At 44.8% G+C, this 15,378-nt stretch overlaps 1 protein-coding gene across 1 annotated transcript in view; it reads left to right on the top strand.

Moving 5' to 3' along the window:
• The window catches only part of MCTP1 (multiple C2 domains, transmembrane 1), a 342,368-nt gene that overhangs the window by 317,550 nt on the left and 9,440 nt on the right, over positions 1-15,378 (top strand). The window contains exon 19 of the mRNA XM_014936839.1: positions 9,927-10,036. Coding sequence (XP_014792325.1) covers positions 9,927-10,036 — 110 coding nt within the window. The remainder of the gene's footprint in view (positions 1-9,926; positions 10,037-15,378) is intronic.

Raw genomic sequence — 15,378 nt, forward strand, 5'->3', positions numbered from 1 at the left:
AATTCACCTAAGGTGACTGAAGACAAGTTGGTTACTTCTTCTATTATGTCTTTTATTGTAAACTAGCAGATATATACATACAGCATGCAGTCAAAGCTTTTGCTTTAGCTACAATTATTTGTCTTACTAAAAAAAAATCAAATAGACATTTGTGTGGCTACTCTTTCTATTTCTTTCTGGTATTGTAGACTGCTGCACACCACCAGAATGTGAGCACCTCTCACAGAGTTTGCAGTCAGAGAACTCTTTGCTATGGTCCAGCATAAATATGTGCTTTTTTTCCTTCTGAGACATTGGCATGCTGAAGCATATTTAAAATGAGTGTAGAACAGACTGTTGTAGCGGTTAGACATGAAAATAGCATTGTTACAAATTACCCTTTGTTGTGACTTTGCATATTCATGGTCCCACCCCTACCTTCAATAGATGGCTCAGGTTTAGATCTTTTCCAATATTTCAGTACTTCCTAATAATCAAAGAGGGATTTCCACACACACACACACACACCATTTCAATGTAATAAGTAGCCTTTTCAGGCTTTTCTCTAGATTTTCTCCAAAGGGACCCTGGAATTCTCGGTTCGCTCATCGCTCCTCACCCACTGTACCCCCCAGGATATTTGCAGGCCTTAATGTCTTTCTTTTCCAGATCAGGTTCCTAAAAGAGAAATTTTGCCTGATCATTGAGCACTTGACAACAATCAAGTATTTCAGATTTTAGGGCTTGGTCTTCAACCATTGTAGACCACCTGGGCTCTGTTGACCTCAGGATGTGGTCGCAATGTACAGCCATGGAGAACCTCACCTTTTCTTTTCACATCTTTCTGATCAGTTGCTCTTTACAGATAGTGTCCCCAAGAAAATGGGTTTTCTTTGCCTTTTTTCATAGCAACTTGCCATTGAGTTAAATCACTGGAATCCCAAGCAGCCAAAAAGTTTGGATTGATTGTACCAAAAGAGCTCTGTTTGGGCAACAAATGCCAATGATCAAGGCATTTCTGGAGTCCTCTGCTCAGCAGTCCACTTAACCAGGTCCAGGTAATTTACTACTAAAACTGTGTTGCCAGTTTGGATAAGGAAATTTCAGGGCATTTCTGTGAACCAAGAACTTTAGCAGTCCAAGGCACCATCACATCAGTTTTGCAATACAAAATTGGTTTTGTATGTGTTTTATCTAAACGTAGTTAATAACTGAGAGCTTAAGAGAGAAATGTTAGAGCAATAGCACTGCATAAAAAGAAGCTGGTATTTTATCATGGTAGCCAAATGATGGAGGGAGTAAGATTCCTGTCTATCTATCACCAACTTAGTGATACACAGTTTAGGTGTCTAAGCCAGGGGAGGAGGAGGCTGGAGGGAAGACCACATTCCTCCTCTGGAGGGGATCACTTCTAGAGAATAGCTCATACTAACTCAAAAATAGAAATCTAAGGCTGGAGTGCTGAATCATCTTTTATATCAATATGTCTTTGACTCCTTCTGCTGGCTCCTGTGGTGGCCATTCGTGTAGTGCTGGTGACAACTTTGAGGTTACCCTCTGCACTCCTGCCTTGGAGATGCAGGTCTTTTAGCAGCAGAAGCCATTACAGCTGCTATCTCCAAGGCTTGCCAGGTCCACCCGATAAGTTGGAGGAAAATCATTATCTGTGTTTGTTTAGGTGAACAACTTACATAAGAATTATAGGGTCATAAAGTCCTGTCAACACAGGGCTGGGAAACTTCCAGAGACAGTAAAGCAAATCTAAATGTGGACTTTGGTGCAGAGATAGTGTCCGAGCCTGGATGGAGGTGTTGAGCAGTCAGTCTTATCCTCTGCCCAAAGGCATGTTTGTCATTATCATAATCTTTACAGGGAGAAAATGAAAATTATGTTCTATGTACACAAATTAACTTTTACATCTGCTACATTCAAGCCAATGTGTTTCAGAACTGCAGCTGAAATTTTAAGTGACTGTAACTCCAGCAGAACTCCATAATCTTCCTTTCATATCAGTTCGTGACAGTGGTACAGACAGTTATTGAAACATAAATTTTGAGGCTACTTTAAACTTTCAAAACAGAGCACTATTTTATTTTGATGAGGCTCTTGGTGGGAATGCATGGACAGCAAGAGGGTGTGGGTATGCTTTGGATAAGCATCTCAAAAATTTGGAAGTTTCACTAACCACCGTCCTCCAGCATCCCCTTCCTGGAGTCTGTCTCTGTTTTTCTCACCCCCACCTGAATGCAGAATTTTTATAGTAGCTGGTATGACTTGTTTTCACCCCACCATCCTTCCAGCCTCTTGTATAGCAGGGCTGTGCTTATTTAAAATAGCTCTTTCCTTACTTTTTTAAGATTACAAGAGCTTTGAGGTTTGACTTTCAAATTTGTCATCCCTCATATTTGTATCACAGAACTTGAAGAGGTGCATTAATGAACACATTGTTAATTGCAGCTTTGCATTCAGCATAGATTGAGGGTAAGCACGGTTAGAACCACTGGAATTTACAAATCCAGCTATGAAATCATGGCCAAAGTTTATTTGTTGGTAGAACTCCAGGACTGTATTCTATCTAAATTAGCTATTGCAAAGGAATGCTGGTCCATACACCAAGATTTCTGTGTTAGCCTCTGTTGGGTGACATCGATGTATCTGGATCCAAAAGCAATATTGATGAGATTGCTGTCAAGCTCCAAGTTAGTTCTGTCTCACAAAAAAATAAATAAGTCTCTCTTTCCTTGCTTAAACACAGCAGAACAGGGTGAAGAGGAGAACAAGAGGCTACTGAGAGAAAAACTTCAAGTTCTTCAAATATAAACATAAAGGAAATGCATCTGGTGCACACTTATCACCCCAATGCTTAACGCCACAATACCTTAGATATTTATGTTTTCTTCCAGAGCAACGCCAAGAAAGGCACAGCATCATTTGGCATTGTTGACTTTTTGCCCCTGAATGTATCACCATGAACAAACAAGCTTCCACCCTTTTCAAGTAATATATTTGCTTAGACTATTTACGAAATTAACACCTCGCAAAGGTTTAGCATTAGCCAAAAAATGTATCATTCAAGGAAAATTTAAGTTTTTGTTTCCCCTCACTAGATGGCCCTTCACAGCATCACAGAATCACAGAATGACATGGGGTTGGAAGAGACCTCTGGAGATCATCCAGTCCAACCCCCAGCCATAGCAGGTCTACCCAGAGCAGGTCCCACAGGAACGTGTCCAGGTGGGTTTGAATGTCTCCAGAGAAGGAGACTCCACCACCTCCCTGGGCAGCCTCTGCCAGGGCTCTGCCACCCTCAAAGTGAAGAAGTTCCTCCTCACGTTTAGATGGAACTTATTATATTCAAGTTTGTGCCCGTTTCCCCTTGTTCCTGACCCTGGGCACCACTGAAAAAAGCCCCATCCTCTTGACACCCTCCCCTTAAGTACTTGTAAGCATTGGTCAGATCCCCCCTCAGTCTTCTCTTCTCTGGACTAAAAAGACCCAAGTCTTTTTCAGTGAAATGAGGTGTCACTCCATTAACTGGCTTCGTTGCTTTCATGTCTCTGTGTTCTATCTGGAATGTTTTATTTACAGTATTAAAATACACAGTGAAAGAGAGATGAGGAAGGACCAGATTTAAACCGCATTGGGCAATACTGTGGAATGTAGTAGGGAGAAAGAGTAAATAAAAAGTACTGGCAAAAAAAAATAATTCATTTAATAAGAATTTACGTAAGAATTGCCATTAAAGTGTTATTTTTCTACTTTGGAGAAAGCTTGCAATTTCATCTTTTTCCCTAGAATTATTACTGTCGCTTTTGACTTTTTTTTTTTTTTTTTTTGCTGGTTTTATATTTATATTCTAGCACTGCAGCAGTTCATTACACATGAAAAAGTCTTAATTCGTTATATAGGTCCTAGTGCCAAAAAGTCACAGAAGGTTCAAAATGATTTTTATCAACTCTCAGTGTATGTTTGAGGAAGAACAGATTGTTGTAATATTCATGCTCACAGGCACGGTGTCTTCATAAACAGTGCATCTCTAGTGTTTTCGTCCGCATGTTTATACGGTTTCTATTGTGCCTAATTTCTGCTGGTTTCGATATGGAATGCTTACTAGGCAATTTATTGCTTCTTTCTCTAATAATCATGAACACAATTACCATTTCTCTTTGTCAAACCCGGCTCTTTTAATGATTATGTGGGTTTCTCCATATTTTAAGATCCTTGGCCTGATTTCCATTTGAGCATAAGCATTATTTTCAGACCTGTTCTCCGTGCAAATGCAGAGGGAGGTAGACTTCAGCAGGTAGACGTTAGAGATGACGTGTTGAGCATTTGTAAACATCTGAGAGCATCTTAAAAACGTGGTGACTGAAGGTGTGGTGCCAGGCAGTATGGGCAAACACGAAGTTTGCAGTTTAAAAGCTCAGTTCTCTTCTGTCGATGCTGAGGGGAGAACGTTCGCTGGTACCTGTCAGCCTGGCATCCCATCACTCACTATTTAAAATAACTGGAAGCCTGAAGAGTTAGGAGCTTGCCTGTTGGAAAGGTGGGAAGTTCTAAGTTGCTAAGGTCCCACTAAAAGGTTTTAGTGTCTCCCAAAGGCTTCCCATACTTTTTTCAGTGTAAGAAGATGGTTATGGTACTCCATAAGTGTCAGCCTTGGAGAGGGAAGAGTGGTTAAAACAACCTGACCCTCTCAGTTCATTAGAGCCTTAATGGAGGAGGCCAGTTTCAGGTCACTCCATGCACTTTTCCAGGTCCTGCAGACCATTCAGCTTTACCCCGTGATCACACTTCCACAATCAGCTTTAAGATAACAATATCATCATACTGTCTGACCTCTTTCCATTTCCTTGAGAAAATGATAGAATAATGACTTACCTCGAGTACCCATCACCAGATCTGAAGCCTTTTGATAGGGCTACAGAAGACCCTGGAGGAGATCAAATGCCTCCAGAACTGGAGTAGTGTTGTCTTACTATCTTCTCAGTGACCTTCCCAGAAAGCAGAGGTTAAAGTCTGGGAGGTAATTGCTGAGGCCATTAATCCCCAGTGAGATGTTTTTGAGCAGCAGCCAGACCACAGGACAGTGTTCAACAGTTGATGTCTGCGTGTCCTCCCTGGGAGGTACTAATGAATCCTGCCAGTAAAGGGCTAACATGTTTCCTACCTACATTTCTGGGTCTCCTTCGTTAGTCTCCAAAGGGAGGTCTACCAGGACATTGCAGCCCTGTGTGTGACTGAGACTCGTGCTGGAGCCTATGGATGGACTCTGCTTTGGAGACCAATTATTAGTTCGCATAATATGCAGTTTCTTCTCACAGAAGTACTGTTCTTCTGTTCAAGGTTTGTGGCTAAAGGTGAAGGGGTGACTAGGGCTGTTCCTCACCAATAGCTGCAGGGCTATGCTTTTGTGGCCACAGGTAGTCCCAGCATGACACAAGCAAAAACACATGTTTTGGTGGCCAAGTGACAGAACTTAGAACATACTAGGTGAACACTCTTGCTCTCAGTGGTGGCTTCTTACCCTATCTCAGCCCTATCACAGGTTATTCTGGCTTTGTCTCAGTGGTGTGGTCCAAACAGAGGTGCTCCATCGTATCAGCTTGGGCAACAAGGGGTGTTTTTGGAAGATACATCTGGATCCTCTCTCTTTCCCAGACAGCATCTCCAAAAAATTTCAAAATTGACTATTGTTCTTGAAACCCTCCTACGATTTTTGTGTTTATGGTCTGTGCCTTTCTCTCTAACTTAGCAGTTACTAATAGGACAGTTAGAATCATAGAATCATAGAATTGTCTAGGTTGGAAGAGACCTTAAAGATCATCTAGTCCAACCATCAACCTAACCCTGACAAGATAATAAATAAGAAATAAGCAATAAAAAATCACTAAACCATATTCTTGAGGACAATGTCAACCTGTCTTTTGAACACCTCCAGGGATGGTGCCTCAACCACTTCCCTGGGCAGCCCATCCCAATGCTGGATAACCCTTCCTGTGAAGAAATGTTTCCTAATATCCAGCCTGAACCTCCCCTGGTGCAACTGGAGGCCATTTCCCCTTGTCCTGTCTCCTGTGACTTGGGAGATGAGACCGACCCCCGCTTCTCTACACCCCACCTTCAGGTAGTTAGAGAGCGTGAGAAGGTCTCCCCTCAGCCTCCTCTTCTCCAGACTCAACACCCCTAGCTCCCTCAGCCTCTCCTCATCAGATTTACTCTCCAGACCCTTCACCAGCTCCGTTGCTCTTCTCTGGACCCGCTCCAGCACCTCCATGTCTTTTTTTATTATCCACCATAAAAATCTACCATATTGGTTATCCACCATAAAAAATTCTGAGCTTCCTTCTCTGTACTAAAAATGTCTCCTTTCACTTAAAACTCTTCTTTTTGCTGGCTTAATTCCATTAACATTACCAAAGTTTACTTTTGAGTCTGGCCTACTTATTTCTCCTGCTTTCCCTGTCTTTTGAAATGTTTGCTTTGCCAATGCACTTTAACCTAGAGAAGAGCGGGGTTTGGGGTTAGAGATATATATAATCCTTTCCTAAATGACCCTATTTTATGATGGGATTGGACACGTAGTCCACTGGATAAAGAGACTCAGACATCATGGGTTGTGTTCGAGGGTTCATGTGCATTAGCTCCACACTGTCTAGAACCAGCTGTTTACTTTGGTTTCACCAAATGTAAAATATGGTTATGGCTGAAAATCAGTGTACAAGAGTGAAGTATTGTAATTGGCCAAGCAGGGTTTCAATCTGTAATACACAATTTCCCATGGAGGAGGAGGAGGACGTGGTCTCAGTCTTTACTTGGGGTTCACTCCCTTTTGTAAATTCAAGTCAGGCTGTCAACATCCGTTTGACTTTGCTTTCACAGTTTATGCCCAAAACCATCCCCTAGAAAACATCTTGCTTTTCAGGTACCTTAAGCCTGCTGCAAACAAACAAATCATGGAAGTTAAATAGTAATAAAGCTGTTATTAGCTTTGTGTATTAAATTTTATCTACTATTTAAATGGCAATTATTTCCAGAAACTTGGCAATTGTAGCCATACAAATGATGAAATTGATTCCAGTCCCAGCCCATCTTTCTTTGGAAAGGAAATACCCATAGTGTTTGAAAAATGGATTATTAAGAACCCCGGTTCGCTTAAGGTGGCTCACATGTTGTATTTGCTAACGCAGCAAGAAGAAAATAAGGGGAGCTTTTCCCTAGCCCAGATTATTCTTTCCACAAATCTTTGGAGCAGGAAATAAAAAACAGCTAATAGTTGCGGGGCATGTGGAATTAGTTTAAGCGAAGCCGAACCCTGATCCTTCTCTCCGCCTCCTCTTTCCTGCGCTGTTTTGTCTATTCCTGCCTCGGAGTATGTCAACAAATTTTCTTTAAGCTCAGAAGGTGCGGGGTGTGGGGGGGGGCAGTTGGAAATAGTGATTCTTTCTCTGCCTCTTTCTGTCTTTGGGTTATTTTTTGGTGGGGGGAGGAGGTTAGGGGAATGATTCAAACCAGATGTGTTTTCAAGGAAAGGTACCCGTTTGTCTTGTAAAATATTTGTAAAGAAAAACAGCCTCAGGACCTCTGAACATCATCCCAGTTGAGTTCCGTCACAAAGGGTGCCGGCTTTGTTGCGGTGACATAATTCTTTTCTCACACAACTTAATTATAAATCGAAATAACTTTATAGAGAGGGCAGAATCTGTCAAACAGAACCGAAAAGGCAAAATGTTTATGTATTTAAATACCAGCAAAATACCTGTGATTTCTGTATGGCTTATTGTTTTGCTTCTGCTCCGTGAGAAGACAGATTATTTTCATGTTTCTCCAGTACTGGAATCATGTGTTTTCTGTGAAGGCGTGGGGCAGGTATCTCTTTCCCAACGAGGAATGAAAGGGGGTGGATGTACGCCGCACCGCCCCTGGGGCTGTGTACCTGGGGACAGCAATGCTCTTGCTGTCAGGGTTTCAAGAACGTAATAAATACTAACAAAATAACTTCACAAATGAGTCGGGCAGCACTGGATGTAGTTGGTGTCAGTGGTTATGATCATCCTCATCAAACAAAAATATGTTTTAGTGGTATAATTGCCAGTCCTGACTGACAACATTAGCTCTTTCAAGTTGCCTGAGAAACTGCCTGTTTTGCTGCTTCTGAAATGTTTGGGTTTTTAAATGACACATTAAAATTTGCCATCTCTGTCTGTCTGTCCGTCTCCCTCATGATTGTTGTTTTTAGACAATCTGTATTCAGCAGCTAAATACTTCCAATGTCTTCACAAGACGTTTTGACGTCATACTTGCAGAACCAGTGTCACTGAAGTAACTCCAGATGATTAAATGTTCAATGATGTTTTCCTCATCCAAACTGGTTTATTAAGACAGCAAAAATGAAAAAAAAAATAAGTGAACCAATATACAGTCTGCTAATTAAGCACCAGGAAAAAAAAAAGTAAAAACTAAATGCAACATATGCTGGTTTCTTAGGTACTGGACTTCAGAGTCAATTACAAACACTGTTGTATTGTCTGTTTTGTAATGGCAAATTGTTGAACAACTTTGTTATCAAATACTTTGCAAGTATTTTTCTTTCCATTTCTTATTTTGAGAAAAATCTCATTAAATTCAAACTAGATTGGGTAAAATGGCATCAGTCCTTTGGAAATGTTGAACATGAGCTTTTGGGTTACGTGTAGTCTGGGGAAAAATGAAGAGAAATTGTCTTTTTTTTCCATGCTGATGCTCCATTTTAATCCCATCTAGCACAGCATTTTTTTGACAGTGCTGTTGCTCTGCATGGGTTTGATGCTGGATTTGGATACAGAAAGCTTTTTGGGGGAAAAAAGAACAGGCTGTCAGAGCAGAAGGAGGCCCATGGATGGTCCATGGAGGGCATTGATGTACCCAAGTAGCACCTTGTTGGATTCTTCTAGAAGGCAAAGTCTGCTCAAGTTGGCAGAAGGACAACATTCGCTGATGGCAAATCGATCAAAGATCCCAGAAAACATCTTGATAAGGGTGGGTCCTGCCTTGGAGGGACACTCAAAGCCATGGCTAGCCATGGTCACTCTGTTTTTGACAAAAACACCACATTTTTAGGGTCACAAAGAATCTAGATAAATTTTTTTTAAAAAATGAAGTTATGGTTAGACATTTATATAACCATGAAGTGATGACTTTGTGACTGAAAGTCCAATAGTGCATAGAAACCTGAGTAAGTAAGGCAGTAATTCTGACAATGACACCTCTCCTGCACCTTTCATTTCATCCATGGCTAGTGTTTTGTATGCTCTTGGAGCCATGGAGTGCACTAATCATATTGTAAAGGCAGTCGGAGTTTCATGGTATTGGCACCTGAATATTAGTAAGGAAAAATGAGAGAGAGAGGGAGAGAGAGCGAGCGCATTCTCACCGGCCAAGTGGAAAGGTAGAGTAGATGATGGTGGTGGTCACGGGAACGTCTGGCAGCTTAAACACGTGTTTAAGCCAGAGGGGATCATGTCTGTGGGATCTGAGGTGGTTCTGGTTTCTTGCTTCATGCCTCCCACAAGGAATGTTTATCTTCCTGACACCTACATCAGCACAAGAACCAACATTTGGACAAACTGTCCTTATTCCACCTTTTGAGTCTTATCACTCGAGTCAAACATATGAGGTTGACACCTTCAACATGTTTATAAACCACAGACCTGGCTTATTGAAATATGTATCTAGAAATTAATGCAATGACAAACAAAATTGTGTGGTGCTCAGCATATGTACTAAAACATACTCATGGTCAATAGGCACTGCTTAAAGAATAAGGAAACGATTCTGATTGCCAGGTTTTACCAATTACTTTTAGATGAATCTATAACACATGCCTTCTTGAACCTCAACTGATGGATACATGGCTTTTCCTACAGTCAGAAATTCTTTTGCTCAACTACTCCTGTTCTTTCCTTTAGGACAGTGAAAAAAAAGGATTTATGAACAGACTTTATGCCATCCAGGAGGTGTGTGTCAGTGTCCAGAATATCCTTGATGAAGTGGCTTCCTTGGGAGAAAGGATCAAGAAGTAAGTGCTGACACAGGTGCTGGATTGCTCTCTGATACCTGTCATGTATTTTTTCCACGCTGAGGTACAAAGTGTTAGACCTTTTTTATTTTCTTTTTCTTATTATTATTTTTGTTGCGGGACTCCAGTTTTGGACGATCCGTTGCTGAAGCTCATCTGTCTTTACTTTGCTTTGTGCAGGCCCTCAGTTAATGAAAACGCTGTCATATAAACGTTGGAATTCAGAAACATAATTGGGAAAGAAAATCAGAACTGAGGCTTGGAAGTAAATCGGAAAGAGAATATTGTTGTGAGGCCTAACAGTAGTTATTTTAAAGAAATAATAAAAAAATGCAGCTTTGATAAAGGAAATAAGCAAATCTGAATAGGGGGTTCAGATTTTAAGGGTATGCGTATGTTTAAGGGTATGGAAGTGTTGTATTTATGGGAGTTAGCAAAACTTTTCCTCCTAGAGCATATGTAATTTGTAACACCTAATACATGATATATAAGAATTGCCAACAAACTCAGGCCTTAAGCAAGAGAGGTTCTGAGATTTATTGCAGGAAGTTTGGTGTGTTTTCGGCATGGTCAGTGAACAGCACTGTAAAGTTTATTATTTGAGATCAGACAGGTTCTAGAAAAATGTCTTCCAGCCATTGGGCTGTGAAGCAGGGACAGGATGGACTTGGCTTTCTGCTCCCCAAAAGCCAGGAGCATCTCGTCCTCACCGGATGAGAAGCTGGGAGAATAGCCTTCCAACCGTCTTTCAGCTGTGGGCAGAGGGGGCAAGCAGAGATTTGAAGGTGGAAAACCTTCAAAAGAGGCCTTTCTGTAAAGTAGAACATCTTACAGGAGAGTCAGAGCTGTGTGGTCCCTTGTTCTGGGTGTGATCTAGGAGCTCCTGTCTCATCCACTGCTGGTGCCATCTGCAGTGAGACCATAGCCTGCGCAAGGGGTACAGTCCTGAAATAAGTACTGACTTTTGGAACGGAATTTTAGGAAACAGATGCCTTGGGTGGACAGTGGTGTTCCACACCCATGAGACCATAGCCTGCCCAAGGGGTACAGCCCCAAAATAAGTACTGACTTTTGGAAAGGAATTTTAGGAAACAGATGCCTTGGGTGGAGGTCAACCTGCAGTAAGCAGGAGGATCATAGAATCATAGGATGGTCCAGGTTGGAAGAGACCTTTAAGATTGTCGAGTCCAACCATTAACCTGAGGTCAACCTGCAGTAAGCAGGAGGATCATAGAATCATAGGGTGGTCCAGGTTGGAAGAGACTTTTAAGATTGTCAAGTCCAACCGTTAACCTCACGCTGACAAAACCACCACCAAACCATGTCCCTCAGCACCACATCTTCACCTCCAGGGATGGTGACTCCACTGCCTCCCTGGGCAACCTGTTCCAATGTTTGACAGCCCTTTCAGTGAAGACATCTTTCCTAATTTCCATCCTAAACCTCACTAATGCCTGGCTCAATTTGAGGCCATTTGCTCTTGTCCTATTGCCTCTTACCTGGGAGAAGAGACTGACCCCCACCTTGCTCTACCCTCCTTTCATCTATCATGCTGTTCTGCCTTTTCTTTTTGTTTTTTTTTTTTTTAAATCTGTCAGAAAAGGGAAGCATATCAGGATTGTGATGAAGAGGTGGTTGCCATTTATGCCTTTAAGAGCAAGGTCCCCAATAGGAAAGCCCGGGAAACGTTCCCATGGGGACATTTCCAAGAAGGTCATGTTCACAGCAGCAAGAGCAGGAGCGACCACATTATATTATATTGCACTGTTTTTTGGACAAGCGAAATAAGCTTCCCTCTGAAAGAAGTCTTTCATCAAAAGGCTGTTCGTGGCAGTTGTCTTGATGATTAAGTTTCTCTAATTGTGCATTTTGGAAGTAGGGCTCTTTCCACTATAGACCAGATGAGAGCAACAGAATTTTCTAAACCGGGTGAGACCGAATCTTCCTATAAATCTTTGTAATTTGTTCCTAACGCTATAAATGGGAAACCTGTCCCCAGGGCTGTGCTAAGGCAGCACAGAAGGAGGTTTGCGGAGCGAGGAGCCAGTGTTCCCACACATGGCGTGTCTGCGATCCCTCGTACGGAGCCGAGTCGCAGGAACACGAGCAGACCCTCCACCTTCTGTTCATCCCAAATGCGGGCAGAAGAGGGGAAAAGAGCAGGTGTCCCCTGAGGAGGAAGGGAGTGATCCTGCACCAAGTGACGCTGACATCATGTTCACTCTGGAGACATGTCAAAATTGCCAGGGAGGAAAGAAGACAAATAAACATGGGAAGCCAGAGCTCATTATGAAAAATATGGCTAGCAATTCAGATAATTGCAGTTATTCAGCCAGAGAAGCCAAAATAATGTAATCACGCTGATTGGGCATGTAGCTAGTGGTAATACTTTAAAGAGTGTCATCAGGCTATTTAGAGCCAAGGCCACATTTTCCTTCTGGGTAAATGTCATGCAGCACCTTTGACGTGGTGGTGCCTTCATGGAACCATCCCGTGGAGCCAAGCTCCTTTTCGCTGGCGTTCCTGTGGGACGTAGGTATGAGTTGCCACCTGCCCTCCCTCTCTTCCCCGCACACAGAGGTGGGAGAGCCACAGCCCAGCTGTTTCAAGGCTTGTTAGCTTCTGCTCCCTCTCCTCCCACACCTCAACCTCTGCAAAATCTGGGAACCGGCAGGATTTCTATCCCAGTATGGAGTTTAGGGCCCTTATTAATCATAGAATCATAGAATCATCGAATGGTTAGGGTTTGAAGGGACCTCAAAGATCATCGAGTTCCAACCCCTGGTGGAACTCAGTTCCAACCTCTAGTGACTCGGACAGTTCCTCTGTAGTCTACCCAGTACATCTTTCCCTGCTTCCACCCTCTCTAGGCCTCCCTCTTGGTCCTGAGCTGGCCCAGCAGTTCCCCGCTCATCCGTGCAGGCCCGCTGGCTATTCTGCCCGACTTCTTCTTTTTTGGGATGCACCTCTCCTGAGCTTGGAGGAGGCAATCCCTAAATACCACCCAGCTCTCCTGGGCCCCTCTCCCCTCTAGTTCTTTTTCCCATGCTACCTTGCCAATCAGATCACTCAGGAGATCAAAGTCTGCTCTCTTGAAGTCCAGGGTAGCCAGCTTGCTGCACATCCTCCTTACCGCATTATGAATCTTGAATTCGATCATCTCCTGATCACTGCAGCTGAGGCTACCCTTGAATTTGACATTCCCAACCAGCCCCTCCTTGTTGGTAAGGACAAGGTCCAGCACTGCTCCTTTCCTCGGGGGTTCTTCAATTATTTGAAAAAGAAAGTTGTCATCAACGCATTCCAAGAACTTCCTGGATTTCCTGTGCTCCGCTGTGTTGTCCTTCCAACAGGTATCGAGGTGATTGAAGTCCCCCATGAGTACCAGAGTGTGTGAGTGCGATGCTGCCCCTGTTTATAGAGGGCCGCATCCTCACTGTCACTTTGATCCGGTGGCCTGTAGCAGACTGCTACTGTAACATCACCTGCCCCCGTGCTCCCTTTAATCCTCACCCATAAGGTCTCTGTTGTGTCTTCATCCGTCCCCAGTTGGAGCTCCATACATTCCAGGTGGTCCTTGACATGGAGGGCAACACCCCCTCCTCTTCTGCCCATCCTGTCCTTCCTGAAGAGTCTGTAACCCTCCATTCCAACACTCCAGTCCTAAGAGTCATCCCACCATGTCTCAGTGATGCCAATAAGGTCATATGAGGCCAATAAGACCCATTTGATGGGCTCTTGGGCCGTTGACTAGTTCTGGGGGTAAGATGGTTGACCTCTAGTCATATTGGCATTGACCTCAGGACCAGCATTGCTCAAGTCCGCCCTTGGCTGGTGTGTTGTTATCTGGCTCCCGCAAAGCACCTTGGAGCCCCAGATGCCGCCCTCATGACAAGGTGCCCCCCTTGGGACCACCTCGGGTGATTATCGCTTGGGCAGGGAGATGGGAACTTCTCATGTTCACGTTTGTGCCCGTTTCCTCTTGTCCCGTCACTGGGCACCACTGACAGAAGACTGGCCCATCCTCTTGACACCCTCCCTTGAATCACATCCCCCCTCAATCTTGTCCAGACTGAAAAGACCGAAATCCCTCAGCCTTGCCTACTTGGAGAGATGTTCTAGGCCCTTCAGCATCTCTCTGGTCTTCTGCTGCACCCCCTCCATCAGTTCCCTGTCCTTGAACATGGGAGCCCAGAACTGGACACAGGACTCCAGATGTGGCCTCCCCAGGGCAGAGCAGAGGGGCAGGACGACCTCCCTCCACCTGCTGGCCACACTCTTCTTGATGCACACCAGGATGTCGTTGGTCTTGTTGGCCACAAGGCCCATGGCTGCCTCATGGTCATCCTGTTGTCCACTGGGACTCCCAGGTCCTTCTCCTCAGAGCTGCTCTCCAGCAGCTCAGCCCCCAACCCGGACTGGTGCAGGGGCTTCTTCCTACCCTCGGGCGGCCGAGCAGCCCGCACCCGATGCCCGCCTTCCCCCCAGGAACGGTGCACACACACTCAGAGACGCAGCTTTTTGTGCAAGACACCGTGTATTGACAACTATGTACAAAGGGCAGAAGGTCCCAGGGAGAAGGGGCCCTCCAGCAGATAGCAGGCAGAGCCCCAGGGGACACAACCATGGAGGTGCTGCCAGAGGTGAGAACCTCTTTCAGGCTCCAAAGAGCAGGAGGCCCATGAGGCGACCTTGCAGCTCCTGGAACTCCTGCAGTGCCTTGGCGTGGGCTTCTGGATCCTCCACCAGGCACTGGAAGAGGTTGACTGGCTCAGCTGGCTGGGTGGCTGGGGGCAAGACGATGGCCTCGGGCAAGCACGCGTTGCCAAAGATGAAGTGATGGAGGCGCTTCTCCTCCAGGCAGCTGTGCAGGTAGTCCATGACGTCCTGCAGCTGGAGGGTGAATGGCACGCTTGTCCCAGGGCACAGGTTGAGGAGGTGCATCACGGCCGTCTTGAAGGTGTAGGAGGAAAGGACCGTGCCTCCCAGGCTGCCGGTGAGGAGCTGCAGGCATTGGAGGTGGAGGCTGTCAGGCAGGGCCTGCCTGGCCACGTGCCTGAAGAACTTGGCCTCTGCCACAGCGGAGCTCTCTGTCCACATGATGCCCGGCGTGAAGATGGCCTCTGGAGCCTGGCTGCTCAGGAAGAGGTCCGACTCGCCTCGCTGCACCCCAAAGAGCAGCTCCACGACGACGGATCTCCCGGAGGCCCCTGTCAGCTCCAGCTTGCAGGAGCGGCGGGAAGGCAGCACCCTCAGCCGGTAGCGACGCCCAAGACCCATCTCCTCCCAGGCTGAGCTCACCAGCTCCTGGAACCAGCGGGCGACCTTCTGCGCATCCAGGT

The sequence above is a fragment of the Calidris pugnax genome, unplaced genomic scaffold (genome assembly GCF_001431845.1).
Source record: "Calidris pugnax isolate Ruff unplaced genomic scaffold, ASM143184v1 scaffold40, whole genome shotgun sequence".
Classification (NCBI taxonomy): Eukaryota; Metazoa; Chordata; class Aves; order Charadriiformes; family Scolopacidae; genus Calidris; species Calidris pugnax.